At 37.3% G+C, this 24,697-nt stretch overlaps 1 protein-coding gene across 1 annotated transcript; it reads left to right on the plus strand.

Moving 5' to 3' along the window:
- The first annotated feature begins 45 nt into the window (after positions 1 to 45).
- Positions 46 to 22,962, plus strand: ap5m1 (adaptor related protein complex 5 subunit mu 1). Its single transcript, XM_073039918.1, has 9 exons — positions 46 to 210; positions 1,912 to 2,566; positions 3,605 to 3,832; positions 5,335 to 5,474; positions 10,082 to 10,167; positions 11,374 to 11,501; positions 13,665 to 13,761; positions 17,438 to 17,558; positions 20,684 to 22,962. The coding sequence occupies exons 1-8, from the start codon at positions 143 to 145 to the stop codon at positions 17,518 to 17,520; spliced, it is 1,485 nt and encodes a 494-aa protein (XP_072896019.1). The 5' UTR covers positions 46 to 142; the 3' UTR covers positions 17,521 to 17,558; positions 20,684 to 22,962.
- Positions 22,963 to 24,697: the final 1,735 nt, after the last annotated feature.

Consider the following 24,697-nt stretch of genomic DNA (forward strand, 5'->3'; position numbering starts at 1 on the left):
CCGCGTTGCGCGGTAGGACGACTGCGCAGACCGGGCGTCCTCTGACCCGTAGGCTGCGAATGCGCAGGCGCGCTCTCCTCAGCCCAGCCGGGGCCCGCCTGCTTTGCTGTACGTCGCTGTTCCTTCCGTCAACCTGACAGCAATGAGTGTTCGGGCACTTTGGCTGGTGGGCCTGGAGAGGGGAGAAGCGGCGTCAGTGAAGTTCTCCAGGTAATGATGTGCAGGATGCGAATGTGCATTTCCCTCTTAACGTTTTCTGTTCGAGGAGACTTCCAGAAACGAGCTTTCAGCAAAATACGTTGTACAAATAAACACGGGCATTTTGTATTGACCACGTTCGTTATATTACAGACAGTATTGGAAAGTTGATTCTGTTCGGGAAGCATTGGATGCGAATGGAAAATGGACAAGTTCAGAGTTTAACGGCATAACCTCTACTTACTAGGCGAATGGGGTTTGTTAAATGGGAGGAATTAAAGCAGTGCAAAATTTTCTTCAGTTAACTAAAAAGCAAACGACTTGCGTTGATATAGAAGAATGCTGAACTTTTTTTAAAGGATGAGGAATTTAGAGAATATGATGCAACAAAGAAAGAATGCATGATAATGTAGATGAATTCTTCATGCGATGCAGTAAGTTGCCAAGGGAAAATAAAACTAGCAATGTGAGAATAGAATGACAATTAATGTAATAGAGAAACCAAAATTATGCATGAATTCTTTTAAATTGGGATGGCTGTTGCACACAACTAACCCAGTCTGAACAGAGCAAGTCTTGTTACAAAAGCAAAGAGGTGCCAAAAATTGGAGAACATACACTATTGCTCAGGCTTATGTACACAACTCCCTCCCTACCTTACTTCCTGCCCTCCCACCTATTCGTGGGCCTTACAACTTCCTTCAGTTTCATCTGTCCCGTTTTCCCCTATGCTAGGTCTCGTGCGATTATGCTCACCGCATTTTAGCAATGCTGTGAAGGTCTCTGAAAGGGGGCAGTGGAGATATATCTCTGCTTCCGGGGAACTATGCAAGATTTAGTTGGAGAAGGTGGCGTTGTTCTCACCGGAGTAAAGGCAATTGGGAGGTTATTAGGGGCACAAAATATAGTAAGATGTTCAAATATCACAGCTCAGCTTAGCTGATGGGGCAAAGACCACCACAGTAGCATAGCAGTTAACACAACACTATTCCAGCTCTTTGAGTTCAGTTCCAGCATTGTAAGGAATCTGTACTTATTCCCCATGAATAAGAGGGTTCCTCTCACAATCCTAATGCCTACTACTTAATAGGTCATTATAATTTGTCCTGTGATTAGGCGAGGGTCAAATAGGTGGGTTCCTGGTCAGTGTAGCTCATTGGGCTGGAAGGGCCTGGTCTGCATTGTATCTTTAGATAAATAAGTTTAAGATTTTTGATCAGAGATACAGTTGATTTGTGGAAGAATGTTTCACACACTAGTAGTAAATGCTTACTACCTACAAGGGCGGTAGAAGCAGTGAAGACAAATAATTTTGAAATGGAAATGGATTTATATTTGAGGGAAATATGTATGGCTGTGGGAATAGAAAGGGGAAATGAGACTGAATTGGCCCACAGAGAGCTGACTTGAACTGATTGGTCTCCTTCTGTAACCTTTGAAAACTGAGCATTTTCATATGTCTCCCAGTACCAGTACTGCTGTTTTTTTAAAGGCCTGTACAATGTTATATTGATGTTAAACCCAATAACATTGCTGCCTTTAGGTTCAAAGTTGGTAAGAAAATGCTAACGTTAATCGTATTTGGTAAGTAGGATATATTGCACATACAGTATAGCACCCTGCAGTGATGCTCCATTTTATTTGCATTTTATTAAGTATTCAATGGCATTTATGGCAGTTATCAAAACATTTATCCATGCTTTCTTTTTATAGACAATATCCAACAGTTGAAAAAAGAGCCAGAGTTTTCAATGGGGATAGCTATACAGAAGTGCCAGAAGATGATATCTTTCTTGGTGCACTGTTATGTGAACTTGGTATGACTGATCTGGACAAGAACTTTGTGGAACTCAGAGACAGCTGTTGCAGAATAAATAGGACATCAATCTATGAAATTGCTGTTGGAGATGGAACTCTTTGGCCTGTTCTTGTAATGACACAAAATGGCATCCTCTTTGCGTGCCTTCCTTTAGTCGAACAGCCTTTGAATCCTCACCCCCCATTAATAAACCTACATGGGATTTCTGCTGCATTTGCATTACTAACAGGGTTAATGGCCTTTCTAAATGTGTCACAGAGAACTGAATCAGACGTTGCCACTAGGGTTGCTCAGCTCCCTGCAATGTTGATGCATGCATGTCCGCTTGGCACTCCAACAGATACTGATTTTGGATTGATGCAAACCCTCTCCGGAAGCCATGGTTCTCATAATTCAGTACAGGCCCCAAAGCAGCCAGCTTGGAAGCCTGGTACGTACAAAGGAAAACCACAGGTTAACGTCACTGTCACCGAACAAATTCGGTCAATGCAGTATGGCAAGAAAGATGTAATTGATGTATGGCAGGCATATGGAACTGTAACATGTAAGGTTAGTACTGTGTATGTACATTTCATTGTTCAGAAATTACCTTCTGACAAAAATGTGGAAGGTGTTGATTTTAAAAAAAAGTTTACTTTTTTAGTGTTGAAGTTGTATGTCTATAGTTTATCACTTTTTGTGTTTTTTATTTATTCAGAGAAATCAGATGTTTGTAAATTTGATTCTTATTCTTTGCTGAATCCTAAATAAATAATAAGGTAAATAATTGAGCTGTAGCTTTGTGCATTGTTATAAGGAACATAAGGCTATCACAAACATCAACAAATTGTTGGGGATCATTTCTGTCACCCAAAGTATGAGGGAATTCTACTCAGTGACAACATTTTTTACTTCATAGTAAGAATTTTGAGTCTCACTATAGGACATGAGCTCATAACTAAGATGGTACAAATGAAGTGTTGTATTTCTAGCGATACTGTCTTTCTATAGAGATGCAGAATGAAGATCTAGTTACCTTGTCAAGTGGGTGTAAAAGATCCTGTGGTTCATTATGAAAATAATCAGTGATGCTGTTGTTTACAACAGCAAAATTTATTTCTTGGCCAAAATCAATGGATGCATTGAGCATATTGAGCATAAATGCCATTAGGCTTTACAATTCTACCGCCAGGACTTAAGAACTTTTTAAAAGCTATTATTAATGCTTTTTGAGATAGTGATTTAGATGCATATCATATTTTTTACTGAGTTAAGTATTGTATGTAATTAGTTTTGCTACAACAAGTGTATGGGACATTGGAAAAAAAGTTGAATTTCCCCATGGGGATGAATAAAGTATCTATCTATCTATCTATCTATCTATATACACAAACTGTATGCAAATTAGTTCCTTGTAACAGCAACGGTCATGATGTAAAGTAATTTATTAGTTGCAAACGCTATATAAATGCATTTCTTTCCAACAGGTGTGTAGCTTAATGGAATTTACTCCAGGTTGTCTGCTGTCTCTGCTGTTATTATTGAACAAAAATGTTTTTGATTTCCTTAAAGTTTAATTTATTATTTTCTGTATTTGTTCTAATTTAGTGTGACTTGGAAGGAATAATGCCAACTGTTACCGTAAGCCTGAATTTACCCATCAATGGATCTCCTCTCCAGGATATTCTTGTGCATCCTTGTGTCAGTGCAGTTGACTCCACTATCCTTACTTTTAATAGTGTGGATGATATGGATGATTCACTGTTCAATGGGCCATACAAGTTTCCCTTCACACCACCATTAGATGTATTTAAACTCTGCTACTACACTTCCCAAGTTAGTATTCATGTTAAACTTGAAATAAGAAAGTATATGAATTTTGATTCAATTTATGCAGTATCTTTTTGAAAGTTTTGTGCAAGTAAAAGACCATTTTTATAAAAAAAAGTTTATTTTACTTGAACTGGTTTCTAACTTTGAATTATAGTCTTGGTGTCAGACTTTACTCAGTAAGTAGCATTCTTGCTTTTAAGTCAGTGTCATGGGTTGAAGTTATAACTTACCACAAATAAATCGTGGTTGGTAGTTCCGTAACAGTATACAAAGAGTGCCATATAATCAGAGCTGTCATCGTTTAGATGAATTGTTAGAGGCCAGTCAACTTATTCATGTCAATGTAAAATTGCTCATGCACTTCAGAGAAATGTAGAGATATTCTTGTTCTTAATAATTCTCTCAACCAACAGCACTCGTGCTTCCATTTATGAATCTTAGTCCCCTGTGCTTTCTGTATTTTAGTATCAGTTAATAATTTATGAGTATTTTGATTATGTTGATTATTATCCCTGAATAAATAACTTGGTTGCAGAACAATGGATAATCACTGGTATGTAGGTTTACTGATTTGAACTGAAAAATGTTGTGCTCTAGATGGAATGCATGGGAAAACTCAAAGATTGGTTGTTAAATCTGGGCTTTGTCTGTTGACTGTTTTTCCACTTCATATCACCCGAATACTAAATTTGAAAATTGGAGTGCAAGGATGATTTGTGTCTACATATGCCTGATTGGATTTACAGAATTTTCACTTCATTTACATAATGCTTTAAAAAGATGATTTGCAAAAGTATTTTTAAGTTCTGGTGTTGTCCCAGATTTTGTGATATATCAATCAGCTCCTCATAGTTTGCTCCACTCTTCAGTTTAACAGTGGCTGATCTGACTGTAATCTGAACTCCACAACCCAGCCTCACAATACCCCACCTTTCTAACAACCCCCACATCATGAAGAATCTGACTAACTGCCTTCACCGTACAATGAGGGACAGAGCTGCAAAGACTCGTGGCCCCGCCTTAAGTGGGTGACTTTCTCTCAAGAAACAGCCTGCCAAGACCTTTCAAGATCTTGGAGGTACAAGAGAGTGCTAGAACTAACAAGATGCTAGAGGAACTCAGTGGCTTAAGTGTGACAGGAAATGGACAGAAGAAGGGCCTTGACCATCTGTTTCTCTCCACCTATGCTGTTTAACCCACTGATGCCCCTCAGGGTTTTGTTTTTCACTCAAGTTGCTTCTCCTTTGACTCCAGTGAATACAAACCAAGCCAGTCATATACTGAACAGTTTTAATAAGTTAGGTTGCAGTAACAGCTTTTTTGCTCAGCTTTACTGCTTTGTGGAATTATTTGGATTATGGTAATTTCATACGATTTAAAACAGCTTGCTTTGAACAGAAGAAATCAGACTGTTAGGTCTTGTCAAATTAAGCATTCATGAAAGTGAAACAGTCTGATAGTGTTAGAGGCCTTAATTAAATTATGCCCCATTGCTTTGTTTGCAGGTACCAATCCCTCCAATTCTTGGTTTCTATCAAATGACAGAAGAAAAGCAACAATTAAAGATTGCAGTCAATCTGAAACTTCATGAGAGTGTCAAAAATGGATTTGAATATTGTGAAGCTCATATTCCCTTCTTTAACAGGTATTGAAGGTGGTGTCTTGTATTTTAAAAAAGTTTGTTATGTCAGTGAAAGTTTTGTGTGGGATATATGTGCAGGATACCCAGTGAATTTGTGGGATGTGGTATATAGTAAAATTTTATAATAAACTACTCATTTGAATATCAAGTGTATTATTTTATTGGTTGGCTTTCAGCAATTTTAATGTGTCTAAGGTTGGTAAGTTGGTGATGGGTGTGTGGCAATTAGATGGGTTAGGTTACACTAAGCGAATAAAATTCTTTGCTGGATGGAATTTGGAAGGCTCATTTTACAAAATGAGCTTTTTTTTTCAAATGGGAGATGTAGGAAAAAGTCCAGTGATCTATTTACACTTAATATGTACTATACAAAATGGAATATAATTACAACTAAATAGGTATTAATTGTTTAGTAATAACATTCCAAAATTTCAAACATAGCGGTGGAATGTGTGGTGACGTGTGGGCTGCCCCAGCGCATCCTGCTTGTTAATTTGATTGACTCATTTCACTGTATGGCTGGATCTACATGTGATTAATAGATAATCTAATTTAATATTTTTCATCTGTTGCATAACATAAGGTCCCGGAATCTGTTTCCTTAGCAAGTTGTCTTTGAACATTGAGGATTTTTCTCTCTGGGTGCACCATGCAGACTATTTCTGTGGACTGTTTGTTGAAGGGATTTTCTTTGGTAATTTAAATAGGTAGTTACAGCTTCTGCAAACAAACCTGACATTTAGAGATACCAGTTACATTTGCAATATTGATTCACATCCAAACCATTAAAACAAGTTTAATAATTATCTTTACATTTCAATATTGATTCTATTAGAATCAAATTATTTGTAGGATTTTTCAACCATGACCACTTCTGACTTCTCTTAACCTATCAACTTCTATCCTTTATGCAGAATGGAATAATTTCATATTGTGCAGTATGATTTAAAGAAAAAAAAACTACTGCCAGAAATTCTTTAATTCTAATGACAACTATGATAATTATAAATCTAAGTAGCTAAATTCCAAAGGCATTATAGAGTCAGTACTGCAAATATAACCACAACAATATTTCTTTCCCTATAACCGATATAAGACTTTTAACAGTTGTTTAATTTTGGTGCAGGCCGATTACAATAGTTTGGTAGCCTCCAACTTGAAGGCATGAGCATCAGTTTCTCGAACTTGTGGTAATTGCCCTCCTCCCTACCCATACCTTCACCATTCCCCATTCCCATTTCCCTCTCTCACCTTCTCTCCTTACCTGCCAATCACCTCCCTCTGGTACTTCCACTACCCTTTGTTCCATGGTCTTCCTCCCTCTCCTATTATATTCACCCTTCTCTAGCCCTTTATCTCTTTCACCAATCAACTTCTTAGCTCTTAATTTCATCCCCCTCCCTCCCTCCCAGTTTCACCTATCACCTACCACTTTATACTTCTTCCTCCCCTTCCCCCACCACCTTGCTCTGACTTTTTTTCCAGTCCTGATAAAGGTCTTGGTCCGAAACATCAACTGTTTACTCTCTTCCATGGTTGCTGCCTGGCTTGCTGAGTTCCTCAGCATTTTGTGTGTGTTGCTTGGATTTCCAGCATCTGCAGATTTTCCCACGCTTGTGACAATAGTTTATCTTAATGTTTTTGGTTAGTTACTCTATTTGAAATGACCCTGTGCTTTGAGTAAGTTGTCTCTGCGGATATGTAAAACATTCAATAATGTTTATGTAAGTTGCACATTACGATTCATTACAGTTCAATAGGTACATTCAAGAGAAATGTATACAACATTTTTCTTCGCAAACATCCACAAAGTCAGAGGAATGCCCCAGAGAATGAATGGAAGTTTGAAGTAAGTACCCCAAAGCCCCTCAGTTCCCTCCCCAGGCAGAAGCAGCAAGGCAACGACCCCTCCCCCACCAGCATAAAAGCATCAGCGCCCTCCACCGAGCACTCAAATGTGCAGCAAAGCATCAATAAAGACACAGACTTGCAGTGACCCAAAGACCACTCGTTCACCCAGTAATTTGACATACCACAGGCTGTCTCTTCCTAATAAGGAAAAAGAGGTGTCCCCGTTTCACACAGAGAGTGGAGTCATAACAAACTGACTTACCATGTTAAAAGTCTGGCGCTACTTTTTCTGACCCTTGCACCCGGAGAATCGGCCTGGGAAAGGCTAGCCCACTTCTCCAGATGTTTAGTGTTCTCCTGCCACACCTCAGTCAGGGGCACCGGCCTTGAATCAGCCCATCTCCAGAGCCACGAAAAATCTGGCATCCTGAAGGCACGCTACTCTTCCAGGCCGTGTCCTTGGCATGTCAAAAAGCGGCCGGTCATGAGGCCCTGAGACGGGTCCCATTCCCACAAAGAACCAAAGCCAGAGTGTAACTCCAGGTCAGAATCTTCAAAAGAACCTTGAAAAGGGGAAAAAAGATATCAAAAATAGAAATAGAGCTGTTTTCAAAGATGCAAACAAAGGAGTTGCTGTTTAGCGCCATCTTAACTTTGCTCTGCCCTCAGAAATGTGATGAGCCAAGAACCATTTGTTAATATGAAAATGGCTCTGTTTCTTTTGAGAACATAAGAATTCTGCAAAAGCTTGCTAAGTATTTTAAGTTGATTGGTATCATTTACATTGAATTAAATTCAGGCATGTATAAAATACACTTATTTTAGAAGTTATATCAACAGTTTTTATATTTCAGAGAATTTCTGCATGCTTTCATTTTCTGATCTCTACAACATATCAGAGATTTAAATTACAGTCTTAAAGAGTTATACAATAATGTTTCTCTGCACCTACTGCATTTCATTAGAAAACTAATACCAAATAGTAAATGTTAGCAGTGGTGGTTGTTGGGCTTTACATAACTTACTTCATTTGTAGTTCATGGGCCCAGTTCTCTCAGCTGTGTTTAGTGTCATAATAGCAAAGGCTTACTTTTATGTATAAAGGAAAAAGGTATCATAGGTAAGAGTGTAAACTTTAAATGGTGACACTGAGGAATTACTAATGGGAAACAAGGAGATGGCAGGTAAGTTAAATTATTTTATTACATCAGTTAGAATTGCAAATATCCCGAAGATATTTGATGGTCTGGTTTCAAATAATATTAAAGAATGTTTAACAATTCCTGCCATAAGGAACTATTTATTGGAGGGAGAAACTAATGAGACAAAAGGCAACAAAGTTGCCACAACTAAATGGCCTGTAGCTGAGGGTTATTTGTTTACACAGCTGTCCTTTTAATTTCAAAGCTGATAACTGTTTATAGCTCACATTTGACCAGGTTTATTTGAAGTCTGCTTCTCCCCTGTACTAATACCTGTTGTACACCTAATTCCTGAAAGAAATCCTACGTTTGATGATCCCAAATGGGGTCTTGGCATTCTCATGCATGAACTGCAAGAAGCTGGCTGGTAGGTGCAGCAGTTAGTTAGGAAAGCTAATAGCGTATTGACCTTCCTTGCAAGAGAGTTGGGGTTTATAAATAGGGAAGTATAGATAAATTTGTACATGATGCCTGTGAGGCCTATGGATAGCCTTTGAAGCCTTATTTAAAAGAGGCTATACCTGTAATGGAGATGTTCAAAAGAGTTTCACTAGGGTTATTTTTCAATAAGAGAGTTACCCTATCTCAAACCCCTAAAGAAATTAGAGGAAGTTTCTACAATGGCTAGTCAAAACTGCTGAATGCACCACTGGCACCAGCCTACATGAACGTCAGCAAGGACGTGTATACAGAAAGGTGCCGGGAAAGAACCAGTAACATCATGAAGGATCTCACGCATCCTGCTCATGGACTGTTTGACCCATTCCCATCAAGGAGGAGGCTGGATTGCATCCATGCCAGGACCAGTTACTTGCCCCACACAGTAAGGCTGCTCAACATCTCCACCCACTAACTGCACCACTACTTTATCATCTCCACCATTACTTTACAAAACTCCTAGCATCACTTTATCAACATACAGTCAATCTATGTATATAAGCTATCTTATATATTCATGTTTATTATGTTTTATTATTATTGTATTTGCCCTTTTTTGTGCTGCATTGGACTTGGAGTGATAATTATTTCATTTTCTTTACACTCTGTACAGGAAATGACGTTAAACAGTCTTGATTTAGATATATATTCTTTAGTGTTTAGAAGATTGAGTGGTGATCTTATTGAAATATGTAAGGTTCCAATGACAGGTGTTTCCACTTGTAGGTGAACCTTGAATTAGGAGTATGATTGCAAGATAAGGGAGCAATTACTTAAAACTAAATTGCATGAGAATTTTATTTCATAACGGGTGTTGAATCAACGGATTGTGGGGAAGTATTTAAAGAAGAAGATACATTTTTTTTTTGAAAGATCAGAGAATTGTGGGCTATGGAGATCCAGCACAGAAGATGAACTAAGGTTTGGGACCTTGATTTAAATTTATTGGCAAGGCAGATTTGAGGGGCCAAATGGCCACCTCCTCCTTCTATTTACTTCTGTTATTATTCATTGTTAACAAAAATAAAAAAAAAATTCAAATGTTTTGGAGTAAGGTAAAATTTGATTTCCTGGCATTTTAATATATCTGATTATCCTGCTCTCTTCATTTCTTGATAGGGGTCCAATTATACACACTGATTGTAAAGTGAACCATGGGCAGCTAGAGGTGGCACGAGAGAAAAGCTTACTGGTTTGGATCATTGGTTAGCATACTATTCTATTTCACTTAAATTTGATTCAAGATACAATATTTTTACAAACTTATACTATAGTTATTTTTAAAATATGAATTAGTAAATGAAATTTTACATTTATCATATGTTGTCTTTTTAAAGAATGACAATTAATGTCATTGTAAGTAAATTGAATCTATTAAACATCTTTAATCTGCCTTGTACACAAGGATCATACTTATTCATAAAACATCCAAAATTTGCTTCAGTTCCATGTCTGCTAGCTTATTTCAGCAAGCAAATTATATTACATAATTGATGGCAAATATTCTAGTGAGAAGTAATTGCAAACTCTTATCAATTTAATAAAGCCAAATTACTTTGTTTTGTATTGGGCTGTTTAAAACCCTGGCCAGATATGATAATTTCACTGAATTCTTCCAAATTTTATGTTTTATGTTTCAACTAATTACTGCATGTTTTGTCATTTCTGATCTCTTTACAATATATTGCAGATATAAATTACGATGTGTTGAGATGCCATGCAACTGTGTCACTGTACCTATAATATTGTTAGAAAATTAATATCAGATCATAAAGTAAGTTTTGATTATTGGGCTTTATTTACCTTATTTTTTTCAACTGTGGTTCATGGGCCCAATTCTGTCAGATTTATAATAAGAGTTTTTATAGATAAAAAGGAGGAGGGTATCAAGGAGTGGAACCCTCAGAGGGTGATACTGAGGATTATTACTAATAGGGAAAAAAGGAAGTGGCAGGTAAGTTAAATCACTATATGACGTGTCTTCACTTTAGAGAGCACTGCAAGATTCCCAATGGGCTAGTTTAGAATAATCTAAGATTACTTGTAACAATTCCTACCACAAATTACAACTGCAAAGAAGCAGAATTAATTTATCAGGTCAAAGGTTTGTTTTGTCAGAATTTCCCCAGGTGTTGACTATCCTGCTTTACCATTTTTTTGTTTTTAATCAGCTATTTTTATACATTTCTATCTTACATAAAACAAAATCTTGTGGAAAATTGAAGCTAAGTTATTTGCTAGAGTTGTTGCATGGACTTGACACTTTATATTATGTTTTTGAAACCAATTAGATAATGGATATGTTTAAGAGAAATCAGCTCTGAATATTTCATTTTATCTTCCCAAATAAGAATATACAATGGGGAATGTGCTATTTATTGTAAAAGGACTTTATTCTATTCGCTTCTTAGGTCAGAAATTCCCAAAGTCATTGGAAGTATCTTTAACTGGTACAGTAATATTCCATGGGGTTGGTGCTACAAACCAACCAATGCAGCCAACTGATCCATTCTGTATTGGACTTACAGCATATGTTAAGGTAGACTGGTGCTTTCCATTTTCTACTTGGTTATTTAGACCTGCCAAAGGAGGAAAAGGAAATATGTAAATTAATAACGAAGCCAAATGAACAGAAATTACTTTAATTGCTGCATCACTTTTACCTGCCATAAGTTTTGACCAAGAATAGCTTTTCATTGAAACAAGTGATGTTTAATTATTCACATTTTCCCATATTGAATACTTAACATAATTATTCAATTATCTTTGGCTATCAAACTTTATATTACAATTTTTTTTCTCTGCCTTTCCTCAATCTAAGGAATGGTAATGAAAGATATGTAATGACATACAACTTTAAATAAATTCCTTAAAACGTTACATTTGGTGTATTTTGTTCTACTTTTCAAAATCAAACATGCAAACTATTTGGATTAAATCAACAATGTTACAAGTAGTTTTCAAGTCCTAAGTTCACACCAGGTCTTTGATATTTTTTTTAAAACCTGCTGGAAATTCCCAATAGGCCGGGCAGAATCTGATGTTTAATGAGGAAAGAAGCCCTGAATTTGGAATATCTGCTTTTTTAATTTATTTATAGCTATATAAACTTTGGTGAAAAATTGCTAGGACTTTGGGCTGATGAGTTGAAATGGGCATTTTTCTCTCCAGGAAAATACCAATTTTTTTCTGACAGACTCCATATTACAAAATTCAAATGGCTTTTGAAGAGAAATTATAAATTCTTCAGTAGAGAAGGTGATTTAGTTTTATAAAAAATGAAATCTTGAAGGAGTACACTCAGATTGGAGGGTTGTGACTAGTGGTGTCCCAAAAGGATCTGTTCTGGGTCCTCTACTTTTCGTGATTTTTATTAACGACCTGGATGTGGGGGTAGAAGGGTGGGTTGACAAGTTTGCAGATGACACAAAGGTTGGTGGTGTTGTAGATAGTGTAGAGGATTGTCGAAGATTGCAGAGAGACATTGATAGGATGCAGAAGTGGGCTGAGCAGTGGCAGATGGAGTTCAACCCGGAGAAGTGTGAGGTGGTACACTTTGGAAGGACAAACACCAAGGCAGAGTACAAAGTAAATGGCAGGATACTTGGTAGTGTGGAGGAGCAGAGGGATCTGGGGGTACATGTCCACGGATCCCTGAAAGTTGCCTCACAGGTAGATAGGGTAGTTAAGAAAGCTTATGGGGTGTTAGCTTTCATAAGTCGAGGGATAGAGTTTAAGAGGCGCGATGTAATGATGCAGCTCTATAAAACTCTAGTTAGGCCACACTTGGACTGTGTCCAGTTCTGGTTGCCTCAATATAGGAAGGATGTGGAAGCATTGGAAAGGGTACAGAGGAGATGTACCAAGATGCTGCCTGGTTTAGAGAGTATGGATTATGATCAGAGATTAAGGGAGCTAGGGCTTTACTCTTTGGAGAGAAGGAGGATGAGAGGAGACATGATAGAGGTGTACAAGATATTAAGAGGAATAGACAGAGTGGACAGCCAGCGTCCCTTCCCCAGGGCACCACTGCTCAGTACAAGAGGACATGGCTTTAAGTTAAGGGGAGGGAAGTTCAAGGGGGATATTAGAGGAAGGTTTTTCACTCGGAGAGTGGTTGGTGCGTGGAATGCACTGCCTGAGTCAGTGGTGGAGGCAGACACACTAGTGAAGTTTAAGAGACTACTAGACAAGTATATAGAGGAATTTAAGGTGGGGGGTTATATGTGAGGTGGGGTTTGAGGGTCAGCACAACATTGTGGGCTGAAGGGCCTGTAATGTGCTGTACTAATCTATGTTCTATGAATAATTATATTTAACATCTTGGAAACATGATTAAGTTGGCTTGAAATCAAGAACAATGTAATTTTACTAGAAGAATCTGCTGATGGTCTAAAACTTTCTTAGGCAAAGATTCCAAAAGCATTATGGCTTCAGTAAAAGATGTTTCATATCTAATTTGCTAATCAACATGAGAAGTAGACCTTTTTTTTCCCTTTCTAAAAAATGGGCCATTTGATCTATTAACAATGGAACTATTAACATAAATAGATACAAATTCATTTCCACAAGGATATTTATTGTAACCAACATAACATACATGGAAAACAAACTAAATAATGGTTGGCAATGTTATGATAAAATGTGGTTGATTTCTTGTTCTAAAACACCTAATTAGTATTTCATATTTCATTCAATCCAGCTTTACTTCCGAATCCCAGATTATACATTGACTGGTTGCTATGCGGACCAACATTCAGTGCAAGTCTACTCTTCAGCAAAGCCTAAAATTGTCACATGTAAGCTTCAGTAATGTTCTTGATATATCGATTTGAATGATGAATATTTTGGATTTTCCTTCAACAAGAATAAGTAACCCTGAATGAGTCAATCTTGTCTGCAGTTATTGCCGAAAAGACAAAAACATTGACGGGTTCATTTACTTGGTCATATTATACTTCTGCCTTTCAATAGGTGATGTTAGTCATCAAAAAATTTGGATCCTTAAGATTTTGATGGTTAAAGTTATTGACCTTTACTCTTCTCTCTCATCCTAATTTCAAGTTTCTTTCAGAAGTCTCTCCAGATCTTCAATGTCCTTGTATCACAAACCAATGATTAATCAAGGGGAAAGCATTGCTGATAGAAACATAGAAAATAGTTGCAGGAGTAGGTCATTCGGCCCTTCGAGCCTGCACCGCCATTCAGTATGATCATGGCTGATCATCCAACTCAGAACCCTGTACCTGCTTTCTCTCCATACCCCCTGATCCCTTTAGCAACAAGGGCCATTATCTAACTTCCTCTTAAATATAGCCAATGAACCGGCCTCAACTGTTTACTGTGGCAGAGAATTCCACAGATTCACCACTCTCTGTGTGAAGAAGTTTTTCCTCATCTCGGTCCTAAAAGGCTTCCCCTTTATCCTTAAACTGTGACCCCTCATTCTGGACTTGCCCAACATCGGAAACAATCTTCCTGCATCTAGCCTGTCCAATCCCTTTAGAATTTTATACGTTTCAATAAGATCCCCCCTCAATCTTCTAAATTCCAGTGAGTATAAGCCTAGTCGATCCAGTCTTTCTTCATATGAAAGTCCTGCCATCCCAGGAATCAATCTGGTGAACCTTCTCTGTACTCCCTCTATGGCAAGAATGTCTTTCCTCAGATTAGGGGACCAAAACTGCACACAATATTCTAGGTGCGGTCTCACCAAGGCCTTGTACAACTGCAGTAGAACCTCCCTGCTCCTGTACTCAAATCCTTTTGCTATGAATGCCAACATACCATTTGCCTTTTTCACCGCCTGCTATACCTGCATGCCAACCTTCGATGACTGGTGTACAATGACACCCAGGTCTCGTTGCATCTCCCCTTTTCCTAATCGGCCACCATTCAGATAATAATCTGTTTTCCTGTTCTTGCAACCAAAGTGGATAACCTCACATTTATCCACATTAAATTGCATCTGCCATGAATTTGCCCACTCGCCTAACCTATCCAAGTCACCTTGCATCCTCCTCACAGCTAACACCGCCGCCCAGCTTCATGTCATCCACAAACTTGGAGATGCTGCATTTAATTCCCTCGTCTAAATCATTAATATATATTGTAAACAACTGGGGTCCCAGCACTGAGCCTTGCGGTACCCCACTAGTCACTGCCTGCCATTCTGAAAAGGTCCCGTTTACTCCCACTCTTTGCTTCCTGTCTGCCAACCAATTCTCTATCCACATCAAAACCATACCCCCAATACCGTGTGCTTTAAGTTTGCACACTAATCTCCTGTGTGGGACCTTGTCAAAAGCCTTTTGAAAATCTAAATATACCACTTCCACTGGCTCTCCCCTATCCACTCTACTAGTTACATCTTCAAAAAATTCTATAAGATTCGTCAGACATGATTTTCCTTTCACAAATCCATGCTGACTTAGTCCGATGATTTCACCTCTTTCCAAATGTGCTGTTATCACATCTTTGATAACCGACTTTAGCATTTTCCCCACCACCGATGTCAGACTATCCGGTCTATAATTCCCCGGTTTCTCTCCCTCCTTTTTTAAAAAGTAGGGTTACATTAGCCACCCTCCAATCCTCAGGAACTAATCCAGAATCTAAGGAGTTTTGAAAAATTATCACTAATGCATCCACTATCTCTTGGGCTACTTCCTTAAGCACTCTGGGATGCAGACCATCTGGCCCTGGGGATTTATCTGCCTTTAATCCCTTCAATTTACCTAACACCACTTCCCTACTAACATGTATTTCCCTCAGTTCCTCCATCTCACTAGACCTTCGGTCCCTTACTATTTCCGGAAGATTATTTATGTCCTCCTTAGTGAAGACAGAACCAAAGTAGTTATTCAATTGGTTTGCCATGTCTTTGTTCCCTATGATCAATTCACCTGTTTCTGACTGTAAAGGACCTACATTTGTCTTAACCAATCTTTTTCTTTTCACGTATCTATAAAAGCTTTTACAGTCAGTTTTGATGTTCCCTGCCAGCTTTCTCTCATAACCTTTTTTCCCTTTCCTAATTAAGCCCTTTGTCCTCCTCTGCTGGTCTCTGAATTTCTCCCAGTCCTCGGGTATGCCACTTTTTTTGTTGCTAATTTATATGTTTCTTCTTTGGACTTGATACTATCCCTAATTTCCCTTGTCAGCCACGGGTGCACTACCTTCCCTGGTTTATTCTTTTGCCAAACTGGGATGAACAATTGTTGTAGTTCATCCATGCGATCTTTAAATGCTTGCCATTGCATATCCACCGTCAACCCTTTAAGTATCATTTGCCAGTCTATCTTAGCTAATTCACGTCTCATACCTTCAAAGTTACCCTTCTTTAAGTTCAGAACCTTTGTTTCTGAATTAACTATGTCACTCTCCATCTTAATGAAGAATTCCACCATATTATGGTCACTCTTACCCAAGGGGCCTCGCACGACAAGATTGCAAACTAACCCTTCCTCATTGTTCAATACCCAATCTAGAATGGCCTGCTCTCTAGTTGGTTCCTCGACATGTTGGTTCAGAAAACCATCCCGCATACATTCCAAGAAATCCTCTTCCTCAGCACCCTTACCAATTTGGTTTACCCAATCTATATGTAGATTGAAGTCACCCATTATAACTGCTGTTCCTTTATTGCACACATTTCTAATTTCCTGTTTAATGCCATCCCTAACCTCACTACTACTGTTAGGTGGCCTGTACACAACTCCCACCAGCATTTTCTGCCCCTTAGTGTTATGCAGCTCTACCCATATCGATTCCACATCCTCCAGGCTAATGTCCTTCCTTTCTACTGCGTTAATCTCCTCTCTAACCAGCAATGCTACCCCGCCTCCTTTTCTTTCCTGTCTATCCCTCCTGAATATTGAATATCCCTGGATGTTGAGCTCCCATCCTTGGTCACCCTGGAGCCATGTCTCTGTGATCCCAACTATATCATGTTCATTAATAACTATCTGCACATTCAATTCATCCACCTTGTTACAAATGCTCCTCGCATTGACACACAAAACCTTCAGTCTTGTTTTTACAACACTCTTAGCCCTCATACAATTATGTGGAAAAGTGGCTCTTTTTGCTTTTTGCCCTGGATTTGCCTGCCTGCCACTTTTACTTTTCACCTTTCTACTTTTTGCTTCTACTCTCATTTTACACCCTTCTGTCTCTCTGCACTTGTTCCCATCCCCCTGCCACATTAGCTTCAAGCCTCCTGAACAGCAGTAGCAAACGCTCCCCCAGGACATTGGTTCTTATGCTTATCTGATGCTTATAGCAATCTATCAAACCTTGTTTTAGTGATTACTGAGCAATTTAAGCTGATATTTGTAACCTAATCGTTGTAATTGACATTGAAATTCAAAAATTGTACATTTTTTGTTTTTCAGAATTCATTTACTTTTGCTGGATCTTTACTGTTTCTAGTGAGCTCTACCTTCACTAACCTTCTTATCATTTCACTTTTAGCCAAGGAGCTCCTTTCTTCTGAGTACTACATCTGGAACTCCAAAGGTGATGCACCCATAGCCAGCAGGTCCTTACTATCTTGATGCAGTTTGGACAAACATATGGACAAAAGTTTTAAAATGTAAATTCACTTTATTATACATTTTTAAAACATTGGTAGAGTTTTAGTTGTGGTCCAGACCAAATCTGTTTTAAAGTGTATACATGCTATTGTAAATATAATGATTAAAATATGATGAAACTGATTCTGAAAATGCAAAGCAGCCTTTTGCAAACATGATCAGCTCTAATTTTGAGATCTCTCGGGTATGCATCTCTCAAGTACATTAATGACCTTACTGATCTACTGATTCTCCAGCACCTTAAACAAGTGGCCATGATTAACATATGAACCTTGACAATGAATATTAGGAGATAATTTATTCTGTGTGTTCAATTCGTATCTCCAATAAGCTTGTCATGAGAAAGCAAGGAATTGAAATGATGTTGGATTATATTTGTGCCTGACAATCACTCCCAATTGTAAATGATAAGATAGGATTAGATAAAACTATTTATCCCAAAGAAAATTATTGTTGTAAAGTTGCTCAGTCAGAAATATATACTTTAAAATACAAAATGTAAACATTGAGGTACGAAAAATATGCAAAATGTGCAATAAAAAGTAATAGTGCCAAATACAGATGTGCAATGAAACCATATTCTTGTATACTTGAGGAGTTGTAGAGTCTTTGCCTCAGGGAGAAAGAAAGGATATCCTTGGTGGACTCAGTCTGTTACTAAAGGTGTTCCTCTGTTTCTCCAGAATTTCATGGGGGGGCGGGGTGAGAGGGATTGTCCATAATGCTCCATAGCTTCTGCATCGTCTCCTCTCAGACACAACCACCAGGAAATCCAGTTCCACCCCCAGAACAGAATCAGCCTTTCTGATAAGCTTATCAATCTTCTTGGCATCAGCTGCTCTCGCCCTGCTGTCCCAGCAGACTGCAGTGTAGAATAGAATTCTGGCCACCACTGAGTCGTAGAACATCTGCAGCATTGTCTTGCAGATGTTGAATGACCAGAGCCGCCTCAGGAAGTCTGACCCTTCTTGTACTGAGCCTCTGTATTTTTAGTCCAGTCCATGATGATGGTGATGCTATCCATGGATTTGTAGGTTCCCTAGGCTGTATGATACAGCTATTCACTGATTAAACTGCCTTTTTTTCTCTCTCTGGTCTGCATAGTACAACTAATCAGCAGACGAGCTTTCTTGTGATGTGTGGTGCAGCTAAACGTTTGAATAAGCTCACTGGGCCATTACATAAATTGGACATCCTAATGTTTAATTTTAATCACAATCTTTATTTCAAGTAGATCCGTGCCACTCTATATAATTGCATAAAAAATCCAGAAACGATTTACACAAATAGTAACAAGTAATCATTTTCAAGAACAATTTAAAATATTGCACACTGACAATTTAGGAAATTAGAATGTTACAATTCATAAATTTTAGTTAAATAATTTATACAATTGATTCAAGATCAACATTTTGAAGAAAAAGTAGCTTACATTTATAATTAAACAATGCTCAGCTGTTTCATGTAAAAAGTAGAATGCACAAAGTATTTTAACTAAAAAGAATAATAGATTAAAAATAAGTTGTACTGTCAGCAGAAAAAAACAACCGTGATGGTGATCTTTATATAAGATTCATCATTTATCATCCAAATGAAGTCAAAGAAAAGCTATACATTTTGTTCAAAAGTTCATTTAGATATATAAGAACAGGTCAGCAACATTCAATTCTCATTTGTATAACTTCCTCAGAGTTATATTCATGAATTTGTCATTTTATTGATGCAGCAAAAAGAAACTGTTTCTGTTGATCTCAGGTCCAGACAAATACTGTACATGCCTCCAGAGATAAATTGTACTCTCATGCCTTGTTTTACTTCTAACACATTATAATCAACTGACAAAATAGTTTAGTTTTCCCAATACCAGAAATGTAGTAATATTGAACAAACTTCTTGGACCATTAATGAGAGCCAAATATGAACAATGATGGTTTTATTATACTGCCTTCTCCCAAGCTAATTGATAGAAGAAGGCTTACTTAAAAATAAGTCTTAGAGTTAATCTGTACTTCACTGCTTTTACTAAAGCATTCATAAAGTTATCAACTTTTCTCTGGCTTTGTAAAATGATACAAATGTTGGTATCATAAGAATAGATACAGTACCTAGAAAGGGTATAGTAAAGGCTGATTAGAACCATGAGTCAGCATTCATGAATTAGGTCATTTTGGTTATCCTATGCCATAATTCCTTACAACATTGTCAGTGACTTTACTACACTGTGCCAAAATTAATCCTAAATGTAAATACTTTTCCCCAACTACTTGATCAATTTATTCAAACATTCACATTATGTCAGGATGTGCTATCAAAATTTTATTTTACAGAAGTACATTAAATATGTACAGTTATAAAAATATATTCCCAAGAGCCTTATGTTGACAACTTTTAACAAATAGTTTCTACTATCTGCTAATTTACAAATTTAGCAATAGAGACATTCATTTTCCTACCAAATGATTAAGCTGAGGGCATCAGAGTTCTAACAACATTTCAATTTTTATTGTGTATGTGGAGTATAATTCAAAGGCTGTCAGTAGCTATACAGAAATGTTCAGTTTTCTGCATCTTTATTTCAACATAATTATGTACAGTAGCATATTTAGTGTAAATTAAAATATTCCTTTAAAACATCAGCCTTTAAGAATTCTGGCAGAGTCTATAATTGTGTACCATTGACATCTTTGCATTAATAACACCAAAAAGATTAGAACAGCAAATATGTTCTCGACTAAATGATGTTGAAAGATTTCCTCCATATTTGTTACGGCTCCATTTTGGGGAAAATTGTGAACAAATGGGAAGGCCGATGCCATCTGCAGGTTCAGTTTACCCTTCAACAGGCCTCTGAGGACAAAGAAAGCAGGAGAGAAGCCCATGCTTTTTTACCTTTTGTAGTCAGCTGATCCCACTGAGTTGTTTTTGGTCATGTCTGGAAATCTACTACTTCAGAAAGATTTTTTAAAGAGAGGGTCTGTTTCCAGTTTGTTAGGTGACCTGTTTTGTGTTTTCAGTGTGTCTGGGAACTCCTTAGTGTAATTAGTGACCTTTGAACTCTGAAGCTAATCCTGAGCTGTTTTGTATTCCTTACTCATCTTTAAGGCCGGTCTTCTCTCTTTTTCAGTATCCGTTGCTACAATTAAAGAAGAAACAGCTGCATTTCAAAGGGATTCCGATTCTAGAAGCTTAATCGTGATTGACAAGCCCTTCTTATTCTGGGCAATAAGAAAACTCTGGGAGTCCTTTCTTCTGCTGAAACTTCAATCATTTTAAAAAATTATCTCATTTGGATTTCATTCTACTCCTTTTATAACTATTCTGCTATACAATTTTACAAAGTTGAAAGATGCTTAGTATTTGCAGTGTATATGAAATGCATTCATCCCAAGATTGGTGCCAGACCTATATTGTTGACGGGGAAGAAGCCAAAATCCATTTAGCTTCACAACACAGTTATAAAACATTGTGCAAATCCTGCACACGGTCTTCTGTCACAACACTTTTATCAGTGTACATAAAAGCAGCTTGCAGCATGCTATTCTATAAGGTAAAATGTCCAGGAAGTGTACACATTAAAGCTACTGTTTTTAAGTATTTTCACAGCTTTTTGTAAAGGGGACAGCACTTTGTTATGTGGAGGACTTGTAAGTAGATTAGCAAATGAATTCTAGCATATAGCCTTGTTTTTCTCAACTGTACCTTTTCAGTAATTATTATTAGAGGTACTAGCTTTTGCCTGTACAGTTCTACAGTTGTTACGTTATGTTGGTGCCAGGTTATAACAACTAAATAAGATCAAAGTAAATTTAAACTACCCTATTTATACCTTTAGCCTTTATTTGCAGTTCCTCTTACAACTAAAAATAAGGCTGAATCTGTCTGAAGTAGCCAGACATCTGTAACTAAGATAATCCTACAGGTACAGACAGTGAAAATCTAACCAATTGCAGAGGCCATCATAGTTAAATCAAATCAGGCATAGATGTTAGTAGGGATTGCTGGGCAGTCTCTGCTGCAGAAATCTCAGCAGTTTTCATCCTTCTTCCAGCCGCAGCGTCTAGGGTCAATTGTAGGATACCTCTCTCCATTCCAATGAAATTTGTGCTCTGGTGGTATATGAGGAACTATATTTATCTTGTGAGCTAAGAAAACAGCAGATAAGGACACTTAACATTGAGGCAAATTCCAGCTAAATTAATTTTGGAATAATTTTACAAGAGATAAAGATAGTTAATGATGCCTGTAAACTTCAGTAGAGATTGATTTCAGTTCATGATGTAAGAGACACATGAAAGATCTGCACAAACAAGATTGTCAAATCAATACTTGATATATGTATGATTATAATGACCAATACTTGGAGGCGAATGATTTAATTACAAGACGACTAATTTCCTTTTGTATAATGGAACACGCTTTGTCTTTGGCCATTGTATTAAAACTCAATATTAATTTTCTATTCGCCACTAATGTAGTTCTGAGCTTGAAATGATAACACGTGAATAAAGGTTAGGTAGTATGTATTATCAAAAAACCTATGGACTGCTTGAAGTATGTACTTTCAAAAGTGATGTTAATATTGAACAGCCTTTTTTAATTACAACTGAAAAGTCTATTTTGTAAAGGAATGGTTTTTAGCCCAGCACTAGCTCCTCAAATTTGCGTCTAAGAAAATGTCTGTGATATACGCACAGTGGCTGCTTTATTAGGTACAGGAGTGGAACCTCATGTGATCTTCTGCTGTCGCCCATCACTTCAAGGTTCAACGTGTTGTGTGTTTGGAGCTGGCCTTCTGCCCACCACTGTTGTAACGCATGGTTATTTCAGTTACTCTCACCTTCCTAATGACTTGAACCAGCTTGCCCATTTTCCTTTGACCTCTCTCATTAACAAGGCATTTTTGCCCACAGAACTGCTGCTCACTGGATTTTTTTTTTGTTTTTGCTAAACTCTAGAGACTATTGTTCAAGAAAATCCCCAAGAGATCAGCAGTTTCTGAGATAGTCAAACCATCCTGCCGGGCACCAACAATCATTCCACGGATAACCTCACTTAGATCCCATTTCTTCCCACATTCTGATGTTTGGCATGAACAAGAACGGCACTTCTTAATGACGTCTGCATGCTTTTATGCACTGAGTGGCTGCCTCATGATAGACTGATCAGTTATTTGCATTAACAAGCAGGTGTACCTAATAAAGTGGCCACTGAATACATGTCTGGAACCCAATAATAGCTCCTCACTGTAGAGAAGTAGATGACTTGTTCCAAGTCAACTTTTCAATTAAATATTGTGAGCACAGGTTGTAAATAGCTTGTGTCTTTCAACCATCTTTCCAGTTTGAAGATTCTTCCTTCTATTGGTTTATCTTAAAATAAATTATTCTGATGCTCAAACCCTAATCAACTATGCCTTTCTATTTAGATGTTTCTTTTCATTTCCAATACACTGAGTGGAAATAATTGATAAACAACCGTCAAGCACTTATTTTTCAAATACATCTTGCAATATTGAGCACTTGTGATTTACTCTGATAATCTGCATTCTCATCAGATGTATTTTAACTTTGTAAAGTCTATTTAAAATGACATCAAGCGTACGTTATGCTTAACATTATGCAGTATCAGTTGACCAATCTGAACATTTAATTACGTCTTATTGACATTTTAAATATATATCCAAGTTCAGTGTGAAAGATTAAAAGGTTATTTTAAGCCTCCAATCATGCTCATGTTCTATTTATAGAAGCTATTTTTACAAGCCTCATTTATTGCTGTCATTGCTATAACTTTTCTTACTTTGTTCAATTTTACGATGCATATAAACAAATTCTATAATGATGACCAAATTACAACAGCAGAAATGCAGGTCTGAAGTCAACTGATACCGCATAATGTTAAGCATAACATACGCTTGATGTCATTTTAAATAGACTTTACAAAGCTAAAATACATCTGATGAGTGCAGATTATCAGAGTAAATCAGAATAGCTCAATATTGCAAAATAAGATGTATTTGAAAGAGGAAGACAGTTAACAAAGATGTTGAAAAACAATTAACATTGTTCAGATTTCAGGGACTTCTTGGGATTACATGTTAAATGCCCACAAATCAGATTTGCAGTAACTGAAAGTGAAACTGATACTTCCTTCACCAAACTTTGCAAAACTATCTAATTCCAGCCAGCGTCCAGTCATTTGGTTGTATTATCAGATTAGAATACATTGTAGGGATTGTTATCTGTTCCTACAGAAAGGAACTGCTACCAAAAGAAAGCTAAATGTTGGCTGAATTCTGAACCTTTTAACCTGGCTCAAGCCTGTTGCTCCCTGTTATGCAAATGCCTTAAAATCCCCCTGTTTAGTTCAGTGGAAATAATTTTTTGAATGACAGGTTTACTTTGTGTGGATTCAATTGGTGATTAATCCCCCTTTGATCTAGGGTATTTTACTAAACTACCAGTTACCTCTTCTGACAGAGTGCAACTGAGATTAGGGAGATCATTGGAATGCTATCAGGGTGTAGGTTTATTTTCCATAACCTCTTAGAGCAAGGGCAAGGAAAGCAATCTATTTGCAGGATTTGATGCCGTGCAACACTGGCAATGGTGTCAGGAAACTGATTGTATTTATCTTAACACTACAACTTTTTTTCAGCAAATAAGGAGATTTTTGTTAACCTTACATATCCCTATTGATCATCCAGTTACATCAACACTTAAATCAACTAGTTCAAGGGAATAATGTTCTGTATTCATTACAAAACATGAAACTGTATAAATGTCCCTTAACCCTAGTCAAGATTTAAGCAGATTTTCCCTTCAAATAACTGTCATGTTAATGGCAAAGTAGCATTGTGAAGATAAAGATTTTAAAGAGTTGAATAATCAAAGTCCTGTTTGACCAAATGTTATTGTACAACACATTCCTGTTGGTGTCACTTTCTGTTTGCCTGATAATGACAGAACAATTCCATTCTTGTAATTTTCTTCAGACATCTTCTGTAAGAACTGACTCACCAACTTAGTGTTCCTGAAAGCCACAAAATCTTTGTTGAAATTAGTTATGCAAGTGTATGACTTGATATTTTGTCTAACTTATCGACATTACAGCATCAGGAAAATATTTGAAGAACTTT

This window comes from Hemitrygon akajei, chromosome 3 (genome assembly GCF_048418815.1).
Source record: "Hemitrygon akajei chromosome 3, sHemAka1.3, whole genome shotgun sequence".
NCBI classification, from domain to species: Eukaryota; Metazoa; Chordata; class Chondrichthyes; order Myliobatiformes; family Dasyatidae; genus Hemitrygon; species Hemitrygon akajei.